Source organism: Chlorocebus sabaeus, chromosome 22 (assembly GCF_047675955.1).
Source record: "Chlorocebus sabaeus isolate Y175 chromosome 22, mChlSab1.0.hap1, whole genome shotgun sequence".
Taxonomy (NCBI): Eukaryota; Metazoa; Chordata; class Mammalia; order Primates; family Cercopithecidae; genus Chlorocebus; species Chlorocebus sabaeus.
This window is the reverse complement of record NC_132925.1, coordinates 32,693,411-32,717,930: the sequence shown is the minus strand read 5'-3', so window position 1 is coordinate 32,717,930 and position 24,520 is coordinate 32,693,411. Positions and strand designations below refer to the sequence as shown.

At 36.3% G+C, this 24,520-nt stretch overlaps 1 protein-coding gene across 4 annotated transcripts in view; it reads left to right on the top strand.

The window, feature by feature from the left end:
* CD200R1 (CD200 receptor 1) overlaps window positions 1-24,214 on the top strand; it is a 40,573-nt gene extending 16,359 nt beyond the window's left edge. Inside the window, exons 2-8 of one of the 4 annotated variants that reach the window (XM_007985806.3) lie at window positions 10,634-10,702; window positions 15,808-15,873; window positions 17,385-17,702; window positions 17,827-18,078; window positions 21,706-21,814; window positions 22,360-22,405; window positions 23,092-24,214. In XM_007985806.3, coding sequence (XP_007983997.2) covers window positions 10,634-10,702; window positions 15,808-15,873; window positions 17,385-17,702; window positions 17,827-18,078; window positions 21,706-21,814; window positions 22,360-22,405; window positions 23,092-23,214 — 983 coding nt within the window. In that variant the 3' untranslated portion in view covers window positions 23,215-24,214. The remainder of the gene's footprint in view (window positions 1-10,633; window positions 10,703-15,807; window positions 15,874-17,384; window positions 17,703-17,826; window positions 18,079-21,705; window positions 21,815-22,359; window positions 22,406-23,091) is intronic. The other 3 variants (XM_007985808.3, XM_007985809.3, XM_073009720.1) reach the window with 3 other exon arrangements.
* Window positions 24,215-24,520: the final 306 nt, after the last annotated feature.

The following is a 24,520-nucleotide window of genomic DNA, read 5'->3' as shown; positions in this document are numbered from 1 at the left end:
TTTGCCCAGATTTTAATTGATTTTTAAAGTTATTGAATTGTAACAGTTCTTTACATATTCTACATAGCAGTCTTTTGTTAGATATGTATATTGCAAATATTTTCTTTTACTCTGTGTTTTGTCTTTCATTATCTTAATGATATCTTTCTAAAAGCAAAATATTTAAATTTTGTTAGTGTTCAATTTATCAAATTTTCTTTCATGGTTTGTTCTATTTATGTCCCAATAAATCTTTGCCTGTGTCAAAGTCAGAGATGCTCTTATATATTTTCTTCTAGGGGTATTACAGTTTCAACTTTTGCATTTAAGCCAGTAATCCAATTATAGGTAATTTTTTTGTGTATGTGTAAAGGGTTGAAGTTCATTTTTTTGCATATGTATAACCAGTTGTTCCATCATGTGTTGTTGAATAACTTGTAGTTCTTTGTAAAATTGCCTTAACGCTTTTATTTTAAATCAATAGATTGGTTGGACGGTGGAGCACGAAGGTGGAATAGAACTCTTTAGCAATCATTCCCCTATATAAACATCAATTTGAACAACTATTTACACATGAAAATACCTTAACAAGAGCTAAAGAAACCAAGTGAGAGAACACAGTGCCTAGTTATAAGTGTATTAATAAGAAAAGATATATTGAAGAGGTTTTAATTACAACCTCTTGTAAATTTAAAATTACAGTTTTAAATTACTTGTGTCACTTCTTACCCAATTCTAGATAGCACAGTGTGATGAGAAATACTGTCTACTTGGGGGAAAGAGGGAAAATAAACATGGAACTTTGCCTTGGACCCCAGCACTGGACCCACCAGAGTAAAATGCAGCACTGGGAAGACTCCGATGACCGCTGACAGCAGACTGGTGCCTGTGGACACCAGACCCACCCTAGCACCAGGTGGGAACCCATAACCCATGTGAGACAAACTCAATCAGCACTGTGTATCACTGTCAGCTGACTACAGTGTCCTTGGTCTCTGAACAAACCTCAGAGGTAGGCATACCTCAGTGGCTACATGGTATTGGGTGAACTCCAACACCAAACCAATCTCGTGGCCAAGGGATTCCAGCCTGGCCATAGTAGTGCTAGGCTTAGGATGCTCCTAGTGCTCCAATGGCCACAGTGATCTGGGGCATAGGGATCATGCCAGTAGGTCTTCCCAGGATCTCTGGAAAAGCTTACTGTTGGAAAGCATTCCCACCCAGAGTCAATCTATGAAGTGCCTACTTCTTCAAATGCACAGACATTGAGCATGGCCACAAGGATCAAGAACCATCAGGTAAACATGACATCACTAGAGAGACAAAATAAAGTGACAGTGACCAACCACAAAGACGGAGATGTTTGAATAGCCTGACCGAGAGTTCAAAATAACCGTTTTAAAGAAGCTCAGCAGAGTTCAAGAAAACACAGAGAAACAATTCACTGAAATTAGGAAAATATTAAGTGGTCAGAAAAGGAAATATAATAGAGAGACTGAAATAATTTCAAAAAAATCAAACAGAAATCCTAGTGCTGAAAAATACAATGAAAAAAATGAAAAATACAATGTAGAGTATCAACAGTAGAATTATCAAGCAAAAGGAAGAATCTGTGAACTTGAAACAAGTTATTTGAAAATATATAGTCATAGGAGAAAGAAGAAAAAGAATGAAAAGAAATGAAGAAGGCTCACAGGATTTGTGAGACAGCATCAAAAGGGCAAAATGTTTGAGTCATTGGAGTTCAAGAGGGAGAAGAGAAAGATAAAGGGATAGAAGACTTACTTAAGGAAGTAATAGCAAAAAACTTTCCAAACCTGAAGAAAGATAAAAATATTCAGGTAAAGGAAAATCAAAACTGTACAATCAGATTCAATCCAAGTAAGACTACCCCAAGACATATTATAATCAAACTGTCAAAAATCAGAGGCAGAGAGAGGATCCTGAAGGCAGCAAAAGAAAAGAAGCAATAACATAACATAAAAAGGAGCTCAAATGGGCCTAGAAGTAGACTTCTCAGCAGAAACCTTATGAGCCAGAAAAGAGTAGGATCATATATTTAAAGTACAGAAAAAAAAAAAAAGAAAAACCCTACATGAACTCTACCTTACATGAATACTGTAACTAGCAAAACTGTCCTTAGGAAATGAAAGAGAGAGAGACTTTCTCAGATAAACAGAAGATGAGGGAATTTCTTACCACCAGATCTGACTCATAAGTAGTGGTGGGCACCTGTAATCCCAGCTACTCAGGAGACTGAGGCAAGAGTATCACTTGAACCCAGGAGGTGGAGGTTGCAGTGAGCCGAGATCATGCCACTGCACTCCAGCCTGGGTGACAGAGCAAGACTCCATCTCAAGTAAAGAAATAAATAAATAATTTTTAAAAAGACATCCTAAAGGATGTTCTTCAAGCTAAAGGAAAAGGACACTAATGAGTTATACAAAAACATCTAATAGCATAAAACTCATAGTCAAATTCAGAATATTCTAATACTATAATTGTGGTCTACAAATCACTTATATCTTTAGTTTGAAGGTTAAAAGACAAAACAATTTCAAATGAAATAATTGCAATAGTTTTTAAGGGATATGCAATGTAAAAGATGTTAATGGTGACATCAAAAATTCAAAATGTTGGGAGGTGGGTGGTGAGTGGAACAAAAATGTAGAGCTTTTTTTAATTATCAAAATTAAGTTATTATCACCTTAAAATTACCTGTTACAACCGTAAGATATTTTTGTAAGCTTCATGGTAACCACAAAACAAAAACCCATAGTAGATACACACACAAAAGCAAGGAATCAAAACATACTAGAGAAAATCGCTTAGCCAAAAAGAAAAATGGTAAGAGTGGAAAAAAGGAACAAAAGATTTACAAAACAGCTAAAAAGGAATTTACATAATAGTAGTCATAAGTCCTTACTATTAATAATCACCTTGACTGCAAATGTATTAAGTTTCTTAATCAAAAGACATATTGTGGCTGAATGGTTAAAAAAAATTAAGACCCAACTATATGCTGCCTACAGAGACTCACTTCACCTGTAAGGACACATGCACTGAAAGATACTTCATGCAATGGAAACCAAAAGCAATCAGGAATAACTGTGTTATATAAGATAAAATAGACTTTAAGTCAAAAACTGTGAAGAGAGACAAAAAAGGTCTTTATATAATGATAAAGAGGTCAATTCAGTAAGGGCATATAACAATTGTAAATATACATGTACCCAATATTGAGCACCTAAATATAAAAATCAAGTATTAATAGATCTAAAGGGAGAGATGGACTGCAAAACAACATTAGGGGACTTCACTACCCCAGTTTTAGCAATGGACAGACTATCCAGGCAAAAAATTCAATGAGACATCACATTTAAACTATGTTGTAGACCAAACGGGCCTACCAGACATATATAGAACATTCCATCCTTCAGCTGCAGAATTCATATTTTTCTCAGCCACACATGAAACATTCTCTAGGATAGATCATATGTTAGACCACTTTGTGAGTGGAAAAACAATTCAAATTGTTTTTCCTTTGCTCTCACACCATAACAATTAACACTGATGAATTCTGTGACCAAAAGTTAGTTTGTTTGTTTCTACACACCAAGCAATGAATTCTGCAGTGGACACCGGCTGGTTGTATCCTGATTCCATTCAATTCTGATGCTATTTACTTGAAGGAAACATCAGATCCCAAGCCTCAGGTTATTTTGCCTGTGCTTCTGACTGGCTGGCTATAAGTCTGGGTTCCCATGACCCCCTCCTTGGGTTCGATTAATTTTCTAGAACGGCTCACAGAACTCAGCGAAACACTTACTTATATTTACTAGTTTATTATAAAAGATATTACAAAGGATACAGATGAAAAAGTGCATAGGGCAAGGCATGTGGGAAGGGGTGCAGAATTTCCATGCTCTTTCCAGGTACACCACCTTCTAGTAACCTCCATATGTTTAGCTATCTGGAAACTCTCTGAACCCAGTCCTTTGGGTTTTTATGGAGGTCATTAGATAAGCATAATTTATTAGCCATTGGCCACTGGTGATCAACATAACCGTCAGCACCTTTACCCTTCCCAGAGGTTGAAGGGTGGGGCTGAAAGTCAACCCTCTTGTCATGCCTTGGTCTTCCCAGTGACCAGCCACGATCCTGAAGATACTAACCACCAGTCAACTAATGAGCATACGCAAAAGACATCATTTTGGAGACTTTAAGGATTTTAGGAGTTCTGTGTCAGGAAACAGGGTCAAAACCCAAGGGTATATTTTACAATATCACAGGCACAAAGCAAGTTTTAACAAATTTAAGAAAATTGGTATCATATCAAGTATCCCCTCCAACCATAATGATATAAAACCTGAAATCAGTAACAGGAGGAACTTCACAAATACATGGAAATCAAACAATATACTCCTGAACAATCAATTGGCTAATAAAATTAAAAGAGAAATTAAGAACATTTCTTGAGACAAATGAAAATGGAAATACAACATACTGAGACCTATGGGATACAGCAAAAGCAGCTATAAGAGGGAGATTTATAGCAATAAATGCCTACATTAAGAAAGAAGAAAAATCTCAAATAAACAACCGAATGTTGAACGTAAGGAACCAGAAAAACATGAACAAACTGAACCCAAAATTAGTAAAAGGAAGCAAAGAATAAATATCAGCACATCAATAAATAAAATAGAGACTAGAAAAACTGTAGAAAAAAATTAATGAAATGAGTTGCTTTTAAAAAAGATAAATAAAATCAACAAACCTGTAGCTGATAAGTTAAGAAAAAAAGAGACTCACATCAATAAAATGAGAATGAAGAAGGAGACATTACAACTGATACCGTAGAAATACAAAGGATCACAAGAGACTATTATAAACACAATTATATGCCAACAAATTGGATAAGCTAGGAGAAACAGATAAATTCCTGAACATATACAACCTCCCACGATTGAATTATGAAGAAATAAAAAAATTGAATAGCCCAGTAATAAGTAAAGAGATTAAATCAGTAATAAAAAATCATCCATCAGAGAGAAGTCCAGGAGCTGTTGGCTTCACTGCTGAATTCTACCAAACATATAAAGAAAAATACTAATTCTTTTCATTCTTCCAAAAATTGAAGAGGAAGGAATACTTCCGAAGTCATTTTACGAGGCCAGAATTACCCTCACACCCAAATAAGACAAGGACACTAGATAAAAAGAAAACTACAGGCCAATATCACTGGTAAACATAAATGCAGAAAATCTTTAACAAGATGCTAGCAAGCCAAAATAAATAGCAGATTAAAAAGACCATTCATCATGATCAATTGGACTTCCATCCCAGGGATGTAAGGATCAATAGACACAACCCAATAAACATGATACGTCACATGAACAGAATGAAGAACAGAAACCAGATGATCATTTCCATAGATGCAAAAAAGCCTTTAAAAAATTCAACATCCTTTCATGATAAAAATTCTCAATAAATTAGGTATAGAAGGAAAGTACTCCAGTACAGTAATGATTATACATGAAAAACTCACAGCTAACATCACACTTTATGGGGGACAATGGAAAATCTTTCCTCTAAGATCAGAAGCAAGACAAGGATGCCCACTCTTGCCACTTCCATTCAACATGGTACTGGGAGCATAAAGTTGTTAATAATATTTCCTCATAATGCTGGAAGTTCTAGCTGGAGGAATTAGGCAAGAGAAAGATATAAAGGGATCCAGATAGAAAATATAGAAGTTGGCCAGGCGTGGTGGCTCACACCTGTAATCCCAGCACTTTGGGAGGCCGAGGTGGGCAGATCACAAGGTCAGGAGATCGAGACCGTCCTGGCTAACATGGTGAAACCCTGTCTCTACTAAAAATACAAAAAATTGGCCGGGCGTGGTGGCGGGCGCCTGTAGTCCCTGCTACTTGGGAGGCTGAGGCAGGAGAATGGCGTGAACCCGGGAGGCGGAGCTTGCAGTAAGCCGAGATTGCACCATTGCCCTCCAGCCTGGGCGACAGAGCAAGACTCTGTCTAAAAAAAAAAAAAAAAAAAGTAGTCAAATCGTTCCTGTTTGCAGACAACATGATCTTATATCTGGAAAACTCAAAGACTCCATGAAAAATTCTTAGAACTAAAAAATGAATTTAGTAAAATTGCAGGATACAAAATCAACATTAAAAATTAGTAGCTTTTCTATACACTAACAGTGAACTATCTGAGAAAGAAGTAAAGAAAATCCCATTTTTAATAGCTACAGAAAATAAAATACTAAGAGATAAATTGATAAATTTACCCAAAGAGATAAAAGTCAAGAAAGTATATATGTGTGTGTCTGTTTCTGGATTATGTATTATATTCCACTGATATAAGTGATTATCTTTTAGCTAAGACCAGATTGTTTTGATTACTGCAGCTTCAGAGTTAAGCTTAAACTTAAGTAGATTTTTTTTTCTCTCTCTTTCTTTGTTGTTGTTCTTTTTAAACAAGCAGCTTGGCTATTGTAGGTTTGCGTTCATATATGAATTTTAGAATTATCTTCTCAATTTACACAGAAAAGACTACCACATTTTGATTGAGACTGTTCTTGAGGAGAACTGACGTCTTAATAATATTGAGACTTTCCATTATATAGGGTTTATCTAATTCATCTCAGCAATATTTTATAGTTTTCATTATACAGGTCTTACACAACTTTTATTACCTTTTTTTCCTAGGTATTTTTTTGCATTATTGTAAACATTTAAAAAATTTCATTTTCCAATTTTTTGTACTAGTATCGAAAAATGTAATTGTTTTAAAGTATTATTAGTATTTTATGTTATTACTTTATTAAGTTCATTTAGTTCTAGGAAGAGAAGAAAAACTGTTAAAGTGCATCTCTGAAAATTCTATGCCTAATATTTTACTTCTTACATAGTGCAAGATTTGATTTGTTAATATTTTGTGAAAAATTTTGTATCATTTGTAAGTGTTGCCAGTTATTGTTTTTTAATTCATAATGTGTTTATATAGTTTTGATATATAGTTAATTCTGCCTTCATAAAATGAGTTAGAAAGTGTTCTCTCCTTGATTTTCTGAAAGGATTTGGTGTAAAATTAGTATTATTTTTTTCTTATATATTTGCTTACATTTGTCAGTGTAGCCAATTTGATAGAAGGCTTTTTATCAACAAATTCAGTTTTTTAAAAATGTAAGGCTTTTCAGTTTTTTTATTCTTAAGTGTCAAAAGCTTTGTCTTCAAAGAATTTGTCCATTTCAACTATTACTGTATTTGTTTAGCATAATATTGTTAATAATAGTCCCTCATTTTTCCTTTCACGAATGTAAATCTATATGAATGATCCTTCTTTCCTTCCTGATATTAGAGATTTGTGTTCTTTCTATTTTTTTTCTTGATCAGTCTAGTTGTTGATTTATAAATGTTGATGATCTTTTTAAAGAAGCAGCTTTTGATTTCCTTAATTCTTTGCATTACTTGTTTCCTATTTTATTGATTTCTGCTCTTAGATTTCTTACTGTCTTTTCTCTCTTTTGTTTCTTGCATCCGTGGGCAAATTTTACACTTTTCTTCCTTTAAAATTAGCACCTAAAGGTATTACTTTTCCTAAAACCACTGTGTTAGCTGCTTATTTCAAATTTTGGCATGTTGTATTTTCATTACTATCTAGCGAAAAATAATTTCTTTATGAATCTCTTCTTTGAGCAAAGGGTTGCTTAGGAATGTGTTTGATTTCTAAATATTTGGTATTTTCTTAAAAATCTCATTGTAATTGATTTCTAATTTAATTCTGTTTCAGTTGGAGGACATCTTTTGTATGACTTTAGTTTTTTAAAAAGTTTTTGAGACTTGTTTTGTGGCAAAGAATGTAGTTAAACTCGGTGAACATACGATGTGCACTTGCAAAGACTGTATTCTGCAGATGCTGGGTTAGTGTTCTAAAAATATGAATTAGGTCAATGTGGATGATAGCTTTATTTGTTGTTTATAACTATGTAATGAATTACCCCCCCCCCAACTTAGCAGCAGATAAGAAATAGGTATTTTGAAAGAAAAATACATCTTAAGTTGATACTGATACTTTTCATTAAAATTTAGGACTGAGGGATTTTTTTTTTCTTTTTTTCTTTATTTTTTTCGTTTTGTTTGTTTGACAGAGTCTCGCTCTGTTGCCCAGGCTGGAGTGCAGTGGCGCAATCTCAGCTTACTGCAACCTCTGCCTCCTGGGTTCAAGCAATTCTCTGCCTCAGCCTCCCAAGTAGCCGGGATTACAGGCGCCTGCTACCACGCCTGGCTAATTTTTGTATTAAACTTACTTATTTTACATCTATATCTTCTTTCTTCCTCACTATAAAATTGAACAATACCAACATACAGACATACCTATCTCTCCACAACCTCACCCAACAGTGTATATTGTCAAACTTTTGGATTTTGCCAGTTATAGATGAGAAAGGGTATTTCCAAATACTTTTAATTCGGATTCCTCTTCCCATGACTGATGTGGAATATCTTTTCATATGACTAAGAGACATTTTCACTTCTTTTTCCATAAAATCTCTGTCCATATGTTTAGTTCAGTTTGCTACAGGTTTGGGTTGACCTTTATTTTTAATCCAGCTTCATCCAGCCATATACCAGGGAGCTGAGCAAGCCACTGTTTTAAGCCCATGAGTTCTGACAGTTGTCTCTTCCCTAACTTAACTATTCCCATTCAGATCTAGAATGCATAATGTCTGTGTCCAGGTGCCTTTGTAATCATGATTTTGTGGACTTGCCATTCGATCTGCTTTTTAAAAAGTTTGTCTCTCAGTGTTCTTGCAATAACATGGCTTAAACTCACTTCAATTTGGCTTAATTTGGGTTGTGTATCTATCCTAGCATATTTCTTAGGCTCTAACCCTTGATTTCTACTCATAGCAGTAAGGCTTACTTGCACTAAGATTCATAATTGGGTAACTGAAGCAACTTACTAGCCAGGAAGTCTTGGTCAAATTGCTTAATCACTTAATCTATATTTCTTTATCTGTAAAATGAGGATAATAATATCTGCTAGTTATAGAGAGATGGAAATAAAGAACATAGGCAAATTACCCAAAATGTATTTCTATTATATTCATTCAATAAATTATCTTGAAAGAACAGTTTGTTAAAGAAAATGGCAGCTGAAAGGGGCACTAGATTCAAACTTTTTCCAGAGAAACACTGAGCATTACATTTTACTCCAAAATGTGTCTCTTTGCTAGTCAGATACACTCACTGTAGATAAGCTACGAGTGTATCTTTTCCTTGTGAACACATTCTAGGAGCTTTGTGCCTTGCACAGTTAGAGCCTGCCAATATCCAGCCTCAACTCCAATTATACATCCAGATTTTCTCACTTCATGGCAATACTAAACTATTTATAACTCTTGTAAATTTGTATTTGGCTTTGTACCTCCTTTAAATGCCGTTATTTTTGTTTGCATTTTCCCTTCTGTCTTCTTGGAAAACTCCTCATGTACTTAGATCCAGCTAAAAAATTACTTATTATAGGAAAGCATGCCTAATCTCTTACTCCTGTTTTCCTAGAATTTAAACATCTCTTCTTTTAAACTTCTGTACATCACATGCAGCTTCGATCATTGCACTGAAAACTTTGCATTGTAATTGTTTCCCTAGCTGCTGCCTCTCCTGGATCTTAAGCTCTTGGAGAAAAGGGGGTATTGTTTATTATGATGTCTCTGTGCCTAGCAGAGTACTTTGCCAATAATTGCTGCTTAAAAAGATGTGTACTACCGGTTCTCACTAAGAGCTTGCCTTACAGAAATGTGAACTTAATAGGCCATTATCTATATCAGGGGTCTCCAACCCCGGGGCTGCAGACTGGTACCAGTCCTTGGCCTGTTAGGGACTGGGCTGCACAGCAGTGGGTGAGTGGCAGGTGGTGAGAATTGCGGCCTGAGCTCCACCTCTTGTCAGATCAGTTGGAGGCATTAGATTCTCACAGAGCATGAACCCTATTGTGAAATGTGCATGCCAGGAATCTAGGTTATGCATTCCTTATGACAATTGAACTAATGCCTGATGATCTGAGGTGAAACAGTTTTATCCGAGAACTATCACGTTCCCTTCTCCCTTGTCCATGGAAAAATTATCTTCCTCAAAATGGGTCCCTGGTGCCAAAAAGTTGGGGACCTTTTTCCCATCATAGATTCTATGATGTGATTTCAACAATGCTTAGGAAAATCCTTTTGTTCCATACCAGCATCCAATCAATAGTCCCCACTAAACTATTTTTACCTCCTCATTGGTGCTTGAAAAGCCTGTAAAAGATAGTAAAATAATTTCTTCCACACTCAGAGATAGACTAAATGCATATAAGCCTGGAAGAAGACTTGAATATAAAGCAAGAGCGGGGTCGGGTAGTGATGGGCACTCTGGGCTTAAAGCAGGACTATGCCAGAGTCAGGAAGAGCAAGTCAAAAGTTTATACTGGGACAAATTTTGCCAAGACTTTTGCTTGGCTGTCATAATTTAGATATTCATTGGTAACTGCAATACAAAAATAGTCTGAAGAATGTGAAAAAATATGATTTTAACTAGGAATCAGATCTATTAATGCATGTTTCTCTCTCCCCCGATGTCTTTTTCAAAATGCATATATTCAGAAGCGGAGGGTGCTGCTCAATCAAACAACTCATTAATGCTGCAAACTAGCAAGGAGAATCATACTTTAGGTAATGTCCATCTTTTAATAATAATTCTAGTAGGGGAGTGCTTGATGTCCATATAAGTTTTACATTTTAGGATCTTGAATTGTCTCATGCGTTATCTGTATTATCTAAATGATATTATATTTAAGAGTGTTGATGAAATTTTCATTCTGAAATTATTTCTATGCTTATTTAGTACCTATTTTAAGAATGAGATCACTAAACAAAACCATGGCCTATTCAAAAAATTTGTTATTCAACTTTTGAAACCTAGATTATTATCCCAGAGCACTTTTTAATAAGCAGGTCTTAATAGATGTTAATGATTTATTTTCTATATCCTCTCTCAACCCTATTATCTCCAAAATTTTTGTTTGCCATTATAATTAACATTGAAACAGAAAAGAAAAGTTAATAGACTTTATTTTTTTACAGAAGTTTTATGATCATAGCACAATTGAGTACCGAGATTGAGTACAGAGAAAGTACAGAGATTTCCCGTATAACTCTGCCCTGACACATGCCAAGCCTCCCCCATTATTAACATACCCGACTAGAGTGGTACATTTGTTTCAGTTAATGAACCTACATTGAAACGTCATCATTATCCCGTTATAAAAGTCCAAAGTTTGCATTAGGGGTCACTCTTGGTGTTGAATATGAATGTTTTCAGGCAAATGCATAATGACATGTCTCCACCATGATAATATTTTACAGAGTAATTTTATTGACCTAAAAATCCTCTCTATTCTACCTGTTCATCCTTCCCTGCCTGCTAACCCCAGGCAATCCTGATATACTGTCTCCATAATTTTGTCTTTTCCAGGGTGTCATGTAATTGGAATGTTATAGTATGCAGCATTTTCAGACTGGCTTTTTTCACTTAATAATATGCATTTAAGTGTCCCTCATGACTTTCCATGTCTTAATGGCTCTTTTTTTTAAAGTACTGAATAATATTCCATTGTTTGACTATACCACAGTTTGTTTATTTGCCTGGTAAAAGACATCTTGGCCAAGTTTTGACAATTATGAAAAAAGCTGCAATTAGCACCCATGCACAGGTTTTTGTATGGATGTAAGTTTTCAACTCAGGATAAATACAAAAAGCATGATTGTTGGATTGCATGGTAGGAAATTGCTTAGTTTTGTGAGAAACTGCCAAACTGTCTTTCAAAGTAGATGTATCACTTTGCATTCCTGCTACCAATTAATGAAAGCTCCTGTTGCTCCACTCCTCGCCTTTGGTGTGTAGTGGTTCTCACTGTTGTTTTAATTTGCCTTTCTCTGATGACATATGATGTAGAGCATCTTTTTGTATGCTTATTTTCCATAAATATGTACATTTTCCATATATATCTTCTTTGGTAAAGTGTCTGTTAAGATTTTTGACCTGTTTTTTAATCTGGTTGTTTGCTTGCACATTGCCGAGTTTTAAGAGTTCTTTGTGTGTTTTGGATAAAAGTCTTTTATCGCCTATGTCTTTTACAAATAGAGTTGGCCCTCTGTATCCATGGGTTTCAAATCTGTGGATCTAACCAATCATGGATTGGAAATACTTGGAAAAAAATCCACAAAGTTCCAAAAAACAAAACTTGGATTTGCCTTACTACGTTGAATCCACAGGATGTAGTGATATACAGGCATTGTGTTAGGTATTGTAAGTAATTTAGCGATGATTTCAAAAATACAGGTTATAATTATTTTCTTTGCTTCTTGGTAGGTAAGGTATTCTTCCCCTCTGGCTTCTTTCTAAAGTATTTCTTTACATTTGATTTTCTGTAATTTGAAAATAATACATCTAGATGTAGGTTATTTTTGGCATTTATTCTGCTTGGCGTTCTCTGAGTTTCTTGGATCTATGGTTTAGTGTCTGACATTAATTTGGAGAAAATTCTTAGTCATTATTATTTAAAGTATTTCTTATTTTTTTCATTTTTTAAGCTACAATATAGCAACTTTTCAAAAACAAAATTTGAAATAGGTTAAAACTATTGTGATTGTGAAAAATTCTACAGAGCTCAAGGGAAGGAATGCATGTTGGTCTCAGAAATTATGGAAGTAGAAAGTTGAACTCGATGAGGACTCTCATCTCTGTTCCTCTCCTGCTTCTGCTTTATTTACTTATTTATATTAATTTTCATTGACACATAATAATGGCACATATTTATGGGGTACGTAGTAATATTTTGATACATACAATTTGTAGTAATGAAATCATGGTAACTGGCATATCCTTCACTTCAAACATTATTTCTTTGTGTTGGGACCATTCAATATCCTCTTCTAGCTCTTTGAAAATATGTGATATATTATTGTGAACTATAGTCATCCTACAATACTATAAAACAATAGAATTTGTTCATCTTGCATAGTTATAATTTTGTGCCCTTTAATAAATTTCCTGTATTCCCCCCTTTCCCCTACCCTTTGTAGTTTGTAGAAGCCTGTGTTCTGCCTTTTACTTCTATGAGACCAACTTTTTTAAAGCTTCTGCATAGAATGAGAACATGTGATGTTTGGCTTTTTGTTCTTGGCTTATTCCACTCAACATAATATCCTCCAGTTCCATCCATGTTGCTGTGAATGACAAGATTTCATTTTTTATGGTTGAATAGTATTCCATATTTTCTTGCTTTTTCATGTTTGATGTGTTTCTATGTTGATACCTACATATCTAGTGCAACTGTCGCCTCTTCTAATTTTATGGTGTGGGCTTCTTAAGAAAAAGCTTATTCATATGTAACCCATTCTAGTGATGTTCGCAAGTATCCCTATGACCTAGGTGGTAAGAGTTTGTGGCAGCAGTGGCACAGCTTTGCTGGGAGTTGGTTTGCCAGCCTGCTTTTCAGGTCATGGGTGCTTGTGTGCTCATGGAGGGTTGCTCAACTTGGCATCTGGCTTGCTGGGTTTGGGACCATGGGGCTCTTATTCTGGCCAAGGGCACAAGCACGTGGTTGCTTGGCTATCCTCAGGGCATGTCTGCCAGGAGTGAACCCACTGGGCTGTTTCCTAGGTTTTGGAGTGGGTGGGCAGCCACTCAGCCAGTCTGGGGGGAATGTCTGCTGGGAGTGGGCCACCGGGTTATTTCTCAGGCTCTGGGCACAGGTCCCCAGCTGCTCCGCTGCTCTATAGGTATGTCCACCAGGGGCATGCCTGCTGAGTTGTTTCTCAGATCCTGGGTGTGAATACACAATCTGTCAATCTACGGTTGTGTTCAGGGTAGGGGCCCCTTGTCTGTTTTTCAGGCCCAGGACATGAGCATGCAGACACTCAGCTGGCCTGGCTGAGTTTCCACTAGTGGTGGATCCACTGGGTTGTTTCTTAGGCTCTGGTTACAGGCACGGGGCCCCTTGGTAGGCCTGGGGTTATGTTTGCCAACAGCGAGCTCCTGGGGCTGTTTCTCAGGACCTGGGTGTGATCTTGTCACTGCTGGGCTGGCCTGGGGGGATGTCCCCTGGGAGTGGATCTGCCCTGCTGTTTCTCAGGCCCCGATTGTGGGTATGGAACTGATGTGTAGGTCTGGGGGTGTGTCCTCTGGGAGCGACACCCTTGACAGTTTCCCAGATCCCGAGTGTGGGTATGGGGCTGCTGATTAGTCCCAGAGGTGTGTCTGCCACGTGGAGGGCTCGCAGAGGTGCGTCTGCCACGTGGAGGGCTCGCAGAGGTGCGTCTGCCACGTGGAGGGCTCGAAGAGGTGCGTCTGCCACGTGGAGGGCTCGCAGGGCTATTTCTCAGGCCTTGAGTGAGGGCATGAGGCTGCTGGGGAGGCCGGGGGACATGTCTGTGGGCATGTTTGTTGGGGAGGAGGCACAGGACTGTTTCTCAGACCCTGGGCAAGGATGCATGTACACTCAGCTGACCTAGGGTTATGTCAGCTGCTGGGTCCTCTCAGAGGGCATGCAGTGGTTTGGTCAGCTCAATGGCAGGTTTGTCCTGGATAGGACTGCCAGACTGTTTCTCTGGCTGGAAGTGTGGGGAGAGGGGATTGGTTTCCCTACTGTGCAGGACCAGAGTCACAGCCAATCCTGAGCCCAGGCTCCATGCAGCAAAGGTATAGCCGGCTGGTGGGCTGGAGAGGTACAGTGGCTACTTGTCCCCAGGACAGGGTGTACTTCAAAAGTGGCTCTAGTCCATGATGGCCCTTTGCTGCCGCAGCTTGGCTCACAGAGGGTGGGTGGGAGGTGGCAGGTGCATACATTGTGCCGCTTATCTGGAGGAATGCAGCCGTGTGAATTCCTGGTAGCACTCCAAACTAGGCTCAGGGCTTGTGAGGACTGTGAAATTCTCTTGAAGTAACTCTTTTTTGGTAGCTATAGGGGCTGGTGGGGTTCTTCTGCTTATGTTTTCCCTGCAAGAGGAAGTCCCTCCTGAGCCTGGAGCAGTCCAGGAAGAGGATGTGGGAGGATGGGGTGCCAGAGGCAGGGTGCTTTTATGCTTCCTTCCTGAGCTTCTGATGACCACAGGCACCTCTCCACTCCTTTTCTGCACTCCCGCACTCTCTCTTTGATACTCCAGTAGAATCTTAGCTGTCTATTTATTGCTTTCTTTTCGTGGAGATGTGCACCAGGGCCTCTAGTCAGTCATCTTGCTGACATCTGCTTCTTCTATATTTTTCCCTTTGTACTCTAATACGTAGAAAAAAATGAGAAAGGAACAGAGATGGATGGACCCTTCTCAGTTTTGCTTCTAAAATTCTTGAGCAAGGGCACTGCTGTATTCACCTGGGTGAGGTGCCCAACATTGGACCAAATAACTTTGGGAACTCGTAGCTGAAGAAAGGGATATAATTCGACCAGCTCAGTGAGATGCTCACATGGACTAATCTCCCTGGCTGAGGAAGAAGGATGCAGTAGAGGCAGGTTTACCTTTTTCAAAATAGTTCAAAACCAGGTGTATCATGAAAGAGAAGTTATTGATTAACCACTTATAATTTTCAAGATATTAACACATTTTGTCCCCTAATGATGGCATGACTTCTAATTTCTGTTTTACAATGATTTTTGTGTAATTTTAATTATGGTGAACTGATTGCCTATCATGTTGAATAAGACTTTGTGGAGAAATACTGGCTTCCACTCTGAGTACATAAAATTGATTTCATTTATTCTTCTCTAAATATTTTCTAGCTTCAAACAGTTTATGTATGGATGAAAAACAGATTACACAGAACCACTCAAAAGTACTCGCAGAAGGTAATATGCTTCCTTACTAGTGGCCAGCACTGAGGGATGGAAAGTTGAACTTTCTTAGAAATATTAGCTAATGACCTGACTGGAAGCCAGCCTTATGACTACTTGAAGAACTTGGTGATCTGAGAACTGTGGTATGAGGCATCCTGAATGACCCAACCTCTAGTTGTTCTCCAAACAAGCCATGTTCTTGCTTGTCTCTGAACCTTTGCTAAGGTGGAGTGGCGGAAGGAGCATGGATTTAACTACCTTTCAGATCTATGTTAAAGTATTACTGCTTTCTTCATCTAGTTATGTACTTATTAATTGGCTGTGAAATGCAAGGGCTAGAGTACAAACCACATAAGAGACAGGTGACACCAAAACAGGATAGGAGAGATATCAAATGCAGGGTTTAGCAAAAACATCCTTCATCCACATAAAGGTTTGCCCCTCTATAGCTGATTCTGCTTATGCTATAGTGATGAAATCACTGACACTCACCTTTGTTACAAGTGAGTAGTGACAAATACTTTGGTGGACTAATCACCTCTCAGCAAACCCTTACAAAGTCACTGACACATTGTGTGAATTTTTGGGATGCGTGAGGTTCTATGTTGGAAGATGCTTGTAGGATGCAGGGCTTAATTTTTCCTTTAAATGATGGACAACAGGGATCAACTTACACCTTTATTGTTGATAACTGGATTGAATATACAGAAATAAAATCTGTGAGCTAAGTTCACATCTGAACTATCTGAAAGTATATGTGTGACTAAATAGGAAGGAATGAAAACTCATCCAAAGGCTACATTTGATAATGTCATAAATTTGCAATAAAATATTTTTTATAAAAAATGTCTAAAGGAAAATAAATCTTGTTTTTTTTTTTTAAATTATATATCACACTACATTTTCACAAAAAATAAATATTTCTAAGCATCTCTTACCACTAGGCATTATCATTTTTCATTTTTATGGGATGGCTCAACTGGTGGAATGATAGTTTTTTTTTTTTAAAAGATCTGTAGATTTCACAGACTTTGTGATTCTTTAAAAAAAAAAATGAACTTAAAAAAATTTCTAGCTAGTTCAACCCAAATGCTGTATTAGTTACTTTAAAAGAAAGCACTATATATTAATACATACTACATTTATGTTTGTCTGAAACAAAAACCTTGGAGTAGACTTTTTGGTTCTCACCAAAGCTGAGGAGGAGACAGCCACATCACTAATTACAATTCTCTTTGTTTCTAGATATTAAAACTTCTGAATTAATATCAAAAATACTTTATTATATATAATATTTCTAATGATACATAATACAGGAGAAAATTGGTTAATCTCTAGATTGGGTTCCATATATTATTTATATTTTGAGAATTTTAATTTTTTATGAAGATCTAGTATTTTTGGAATAAGATCACCAGCAAAGTTATGTTCTAGTGTAACTTCATATGTTGTGGATAAATGTAACACATGAAGTTCTTTATCAAGCTTTTCTTTTATCATTCTCTTTTCATGTATGCATCCAGTTAACATTTCATGGCCTGTACAGATGGCTAGAAATGCTGTGCTTTGTTGCCCTCGTATTGAGTTTAGAAATTTGATCGTAATAACATGGGAAATAATCATAAGAGGCCAGCCTTCCTGCACAAAATCCTATAGGAAAGAAAGAAATGAGACCAAGGAAACCAACTGTACTGATGAGAGAATAACCTGGGTCTCCACACCTGATCAGAATTCGGACCTTCAGATTCACCCAGTGGCCATCACTCATGACGGGTATTACAGATGCATAATGGCAACTCCTGATGGGAATTTCCATCGTGGATATCACCTCCAAGTGCTAGGTAAGGAGCATAATATATTGTGGTATTTCACATCACCCGATTTGTGACTGAAACAAATATCTCTTTGAATTCCGTACACTTTATGTGAAAACTGAAGCATTTTTTCCCCCTTTCCTCTCTGCAGTTACACCTGAAGTGACCCTGTTTGAAAGCAGGAATAGAACTGCAGTATGCAAGGCAGTTGCAGGGAAGCCAGCTGCGCAGATCTCCTGGATCCCAGCGGGGGATTGTGCCCCTACTGAGCAAGAGTACTGGGGCAATGGCACAGTGACTGTTCAGAGTACATGCCACTGGGAGGGCCACAATGTGTCTACCGTGACCTGCCATGTCTCCCATTTGACTGGCAACAAGAGTCTGTACATAGAGCTACTTCCTGGTCAGTAATTCTTTTAGTTTTATTTTTGATTTTTTTCCATTCTTTTAAAGAAGTTAAGAAAAAAAAGTGTGCAAATACATTTTATTTGAGGATGCTCTCTCCACTGTTCATTTTTATCTCTTCCCTGATCAAAATAAAGAGATGTGTTTAGGAGAATAGTACAGACATTTGTTGTAAAAAGTCCTTTTTCAGAATGCAGCTTAATTCTGTTAGTAATGTTCACTTCTATGCTAGTAGTTAATTGGCATGAGTAGTATACTTTTAAAAATAATACTTATGGCTTATTGAAAGATAAAGTATACTTTGAAGCATGTAATTATGGTTTTATTAGAAGGATACATTCACTCATAAGTTGCTTTTATGAATTTTTAGTTTGGTGTAATTTTGTTTTCTGGACTTTTCATCACTGAATTTCTTAAATGTCTTATAACAAAATCTATGGTTCATTTAATCACTGTTTAGTTTATTTACTCTCTGCTCTCATCCTATTCTCATTTCTTGTTATTTAAAAACTCTTAAATATCAACAAACATATTTAAAATGCAATTGTTCTGTAAGGCTTCATGAAAAACATTAGCCCTACCCCTGTCTTTCCAACCCAATTGCCATCTCCATTAAACTCCCCTGAGGTAAGTACTTTCAAATTTTACAGTGTTTCTTCTAGTAATTAGTGCCATTTTTATACAACATGCTCATACTACTATTTCCTATTGTATCAAATTTAGACATTATGTAATCTCAACTTCTTGTGGTAGATGAGGATTTCACATTACCTTCTTCCTTTCCTTCAAACTTCAATTGAGGTAATACAGTTTTTCATTAAATAGCCTATGTTCCCATTAATTTGAATATTTAAGTAGTGTTAAGTGCTTAAATATCAAGAAATACACTCATGCTTTCACTTTCAAATGACTTTTTTTCTTGGACTTCATAAGTGCTTTACTTTTTTTGTTTCCTTAAGAACGTATGTACCTATTGTGAACTATCACTAAGCCTATTGACAAAACTGGAGAACTCCTTAGCAATATATTTTCCACATGGTCAGATTTATTAGGTAATCTGTTAGTTCTATTTTTTTTCTCAAAGTCATTCCTTCTTGAGTTTTTTATATGTGCTTGGTCTGATCTCTCCTGATTGGCCTCTAGATCTGCTGTACAGCTATTGTCCTGACACTCTCATCGCCTCAATCCTCTACTTAGCCTATGACTATTTAATCTGAGTTTCTTCCGTCTTCTATACATTTGTTTTTAACTCTTTCTTTCATATGTGAGACTTTTCTTAACTCTTTGGTAATCCTTGGGTATGGATTCATTCTGAAGTGAGTACTAATGAGCTACCTGGAAGCTCTACTAGTTAATGGTTGGATTTGTCAACAAGTTAGCTTCAGCACAGTGAAAAGGAGCTAAGTGATTTTTAATAACTAGAGATTTGTTATGTATCTGAAGGCCTTTTCTCTGGGGCTGTTCAGGCTCTGCAGAAATTAACTCAGAGTTTCTGGCCCTGGAGAGATAAGCCTGACTACCAGTGTTTGGGAAGGGAGGGAGCAGTGTGTGTATATGTGTGAGTGTGCATGTGAGTGTGCCACTGTTGAGAATCAGACTTTCCTTTATATCTCTCTTCAGTCTGGTATTTCATTCTCACCCTCCCTGATGTCTGGATGCTTGACCTTGGAGTCTCTCCAGGTCATCTTCTCTAGGCCAATCTGCTAATCTCCCCTTTTTCTGCCGGCTGGGAAATGTGTGCTACATAAGATGGGGCGGGAGACAACAGAACCTACCTGTTCTCTAGACAAACTTTCAAAGAAGATCTCAACTTTTAGCCCCACACTTCACCCCTCCACATACTTGTTTTTCTATATTTGATGCTTCCTACTCTAGAGTTTTCCTGGAGTTTTGTGTGTATTAAGGTTTGTATTTATTCTATGTTGTAAATCATTAGCCAGTTTTCTATTCATTTCTCACTTAAAAACAGTTTGAAATCTTTCATCTGTTCTTGTCTTCATCCCTCTTCTCTTTGTCTTTGCAGATCTACACTTAAAACATTCTTTTTACTAACATTTTAGCAAGTTTTAATGAGGGAGAAGAGAAAATCTCATGTGTTGAAACCACCTTTTTTTATATCTAACATTTAAGTCGTATGTGTGGGGATTTTTGAGTTTAGCAGTATTTACTGAAAAGAGCAGTTGTGCCTCGGTTATGTATGAAATATCACTGTTTCATATTACAATATGATGTCAGATTTATAGTGTCTCAGAATTGAAGGGAACTTCTCATTCAAATTCCTATGTAGTGCAGGGATCTCCTTGATGTCTTTCTTGCATGGTGGATCTTTAGCCTCTGCTAGTACACATTCAATGAGAGAGAGCTTAGTAGTGTGAAAGCAAGGGTTTTAAAAAATGTTGTTCTAAACAGTGAAACCAAACATTTCACTTTCATATAACATATGGAGAAATTCAGTATTTAAAAACATCAACTGTGGAAGGGAAGTGGAAGCACCAGATGCCAGCCTGCTCAGTCTCCACTTCATCTCCTTCTGCTGCCCCTGAGCTATATTCATGCAACACCAGGAGCATAGTTTGCAAATCATTGCCTCTCAGGCTGACAGTTCCTTTGTTGACTTGCACACTTGTCAGATAGAGTTTTGTATTGCTGTCAGCAGCTAATAAATAAAGTTCCTGCTATGTATTCATTTTAGTTTCAATGCCCTGGGAGAAAGATGACTTCAGAATTAGAGTTACTTTTCCAAGTATCTTCCTTACAACTGCCCATTTAGTTGGAGGAGAGAAACACTCTACTATTACAGAGTGGTAGGAGTTCACCACTAATAAATCTTTAAAGCAACACAATCCTGATATAAGGTGATGTCTTGCTGAAAACTCTGGAGTCTGTATTGAAAAAGCAGTTTTATTTTAATAATTCTCAAACTATTAATGGGTCAGAAGTGTTGAAAATGAAACTACAGATATGAATTTCATGTACTATGAGACATCATGAAACCATCTATATAGATAGATAGATATGGATATAAATATAGATAACTTTATTTTTAGTAGAGATTAAGTTTTAGAGCAGTTTTAGGTTCACAGCAAAATTGAGTGGAAGTACAGAAATTTCCCATAAATCCCCTGCTTTTGCCCATGCCCAACCTCTCCCACCTACACCTGCACCAGACTGTTACATTTATTCGAATTGTTGAACCTCCACTGATACAACATTACCACCCAGTAAAGTCCATACTTTACATTAGAGTTCATTCTTGGTGTTGTACATTCCATGGGTTTGGACAAATGTGTAATGATATGTATCCACCAGTATAGTATTATACAGAACAGCTTTATTGTTCTACACAGTTCTCCTTGCTCTTCCTATTCCTCCCTCCTTTCTCACCACCAGATAATCAATAATTTATTGACTATTCCCTAGTTTTGTCTTTTCCATAATGTCTTACAATTGGAATCATATAATATGTAACCTTTCCAGATTGGCATGTTTCACTTAGTAATATGCATTTGAAATTCCTCTATGTCTTTTTATGGTTTGATAGCTCATTTCTTTTTAACACTGAATAATCAGATAGTACATTATTTGGATTGTACCACATTTGAGCCATATATTTTTCTGTCTATAGTTCCAGGTGCCAAAAAATCAGCAAAATTATATATGCCATATGTCATCCTTACTATTATTATTTTGACCATCGTGGGATTCATTTGGTTATTGAAAATCAGTGGCTGCAGGTATTGACTGATGAATGTTTTTTTCTTCTTCAGCTTTATTAGGCTAGAAAAGAGTCAGAAATATGGAATTGATTGTATTGGGTATATTAGGATGTTAACATCAAATGTCCCATAATCAAATCTTGAAGGTGTTAGACTTGGACTACTTTGAATGATGAGAAAGACTTTGCTAGGTTGCTTTGGCACAGAAGCATGGAAAATTAGGCCATTTAGGGCAGGATCTTGGGAGAGAAAGTGCATGTTAATTTTTACATTTGGGTAAATAATTATAATTCCTTTATGCACCAAAGAGGAGTTGTTACATACATTCAGTTGCATCAAGCTTCTATTGCATAATTTCAGTTTTTCAAAATCCAGAATATTCTTATTTGGGGATATTAACCACGAGCAGTATTCTTCACTTATTTCTAGTAGTTTCTTTCTGATTTATTATGGCTTCTATCAAAATTAACCACAATTGTCAATAGTATACTGTCTTATTTTCCCATTTTCAATCTAAACAATGATGTTTCCTCCATTCACTTCAATTTATTTTATTTTTGTAGAAAATATAATTTGAATAAAACAGAATCTACTTCAGTTGTTGAGGAGGTAAGATAAAAAAGAGTAATTGCAAACTTAAGCTAATAGTCTGAAAATCTAGCAACATAATCTGTAGTTTGTATCAATATTAGTGTTTCAGTTGAAAAACTAAAATGATTCTGATTTACAATGCTTATATGTGTGATTACTTTGTTAATTATCTATCAAATACTATTTATACATCACTCTAGATCCACATTTTCACTTCATGAACTACGTCCTAATACACATGATGTTTGTCTCCTTTGGACTGTAATCTTTAGAGAAAATGAATTGGTGTTTCTTGTCACCAATTTGAAAGCATCTCTAATTCCTGACTTTTCCTTTTCAATACTATCATTATGTTTCTCTTATACAAACTTAAAGCATATCCTGCTCCTTAATCTCTTATTCTAAGCAGCTTACTAAGTCTCCAAAGTTCTCCTTTGGAGTACTTCTCATATCACTTCATTCATCTCCATTCCTACTTTCACAGAGCCATTATCTCCACACAGAGACTTACGTAGTTAACAAATACTTTTTGATGAAATGATAGAACAAAGCCTGCTCTTATGTTTGTATAGGCCCAGAAACACAATTATAAGAACTCTTGAGCACCTGTTAGAAATACTAACACTATGGGAAACTGTTACAAAAATACAGATAGTTTCTATAATGATTTTTTGAATTGATTTTAACTTTGAGTTCTTTCTTAGGATGAAATGCAGCCCTATGCCAGCTACACAGAGAAAAACAATCCTCTCTATGATACTACAAACAAGGTGAAAGCGTCTCAGGCATTACAAAGTGAAGTTGGCACAGACCTCCATACTTTATAAGTTGTTGGACTCTAGTACCAAGAAACAACAACAAACGAGATACATTATAATTATAATGACTGTCTGATTTTCTTACAGTTCTAGAATGAAGACTTAAATTGAAATTAGGTTTTCCAAGGTTCTTAGAAGACATTTTAATGGATTCTCATTCATATCCTTGTATAATTGGAATTTTTTATTCTTGGGTGCTACGAGCTAGTTCTCTGAAGAACTGATGTTATTACAAAGAAAATACATGCTCATGACCAAATATTCAAATTGTGCAGGGCAGTAAATAATGAAACCAAATTTCCTCAAGAAATAACTGAAGAAGGAGCAATCGTGAACAGTTTCTTGTGTATGCTTTCAGAATATTTTAATGTACATATGACATGTCTGTATGCCTATGGTATATGTGTCTATTTATATGTCTATTTACATATACATACATATATCTTTGTCAAGGCACCAGTGGGAACAATACACTGCATTACTGTTCTATGCATATGAAAACCTAATAATACAAGTCTTAGAGATCATTTTATATCATGAGAAGTAGAGCTACCTCATTCTTTTTAATGGCTATATAAAATTCCATTGTATAGTTATATCATTATTTAATTAAACACAACCCTAATGATAGACATTTAGATTCTTTTAAGTTTTGTTTATTTCTTTTAAGTTTTGTTTGTGGTGTAAACAATACCACATAGAATGTTTCTTGTGCATATATCTCTTTGTTTTTGTTTGAATATATCTCTAGGATAACTTTCTTGAGTGGAATTGTCAGGTCAAAGGGTTTGTGCATTTTACTATTGATGTATATGTCAAATTGTGTCGAATATATATGTCAAATTCCCTCCAACATTGTTTAAATGTGCCTTTCCCTAAATTTCTATTTTAATATCTGTAAGATTCCTGTTTCTACAGTTGCCACTTTCTCTTTTAATCAACCAGATTAAATATGATGTGAGATTATAATAAGAATTATACTATTTAATAAAAATGGATTTATATTTTTGGTCATGTTTGTAAGAGAGTGAATGCACCTGTGAGAACATTAGCTTCTTCTGAACTCATTATATCTCTACAGAGGTGTTGATACTTGATGCCTAACAGTTTTGCAGATGTGCCACATTGGAATTGTGTATTTTTATGGTGTACATTCTATTGTGATATATTTATTGAATAATTAATGTCTATTGACCATATAAGCAGCAAAATATGCACCATCGAGGACATGGGGTATTTATTTATAAAACATGAGCTACATGATAAGCAAGTGGCCGTGGGATGGCATGACCCTCCCCTCCATATTTCTGTGGAG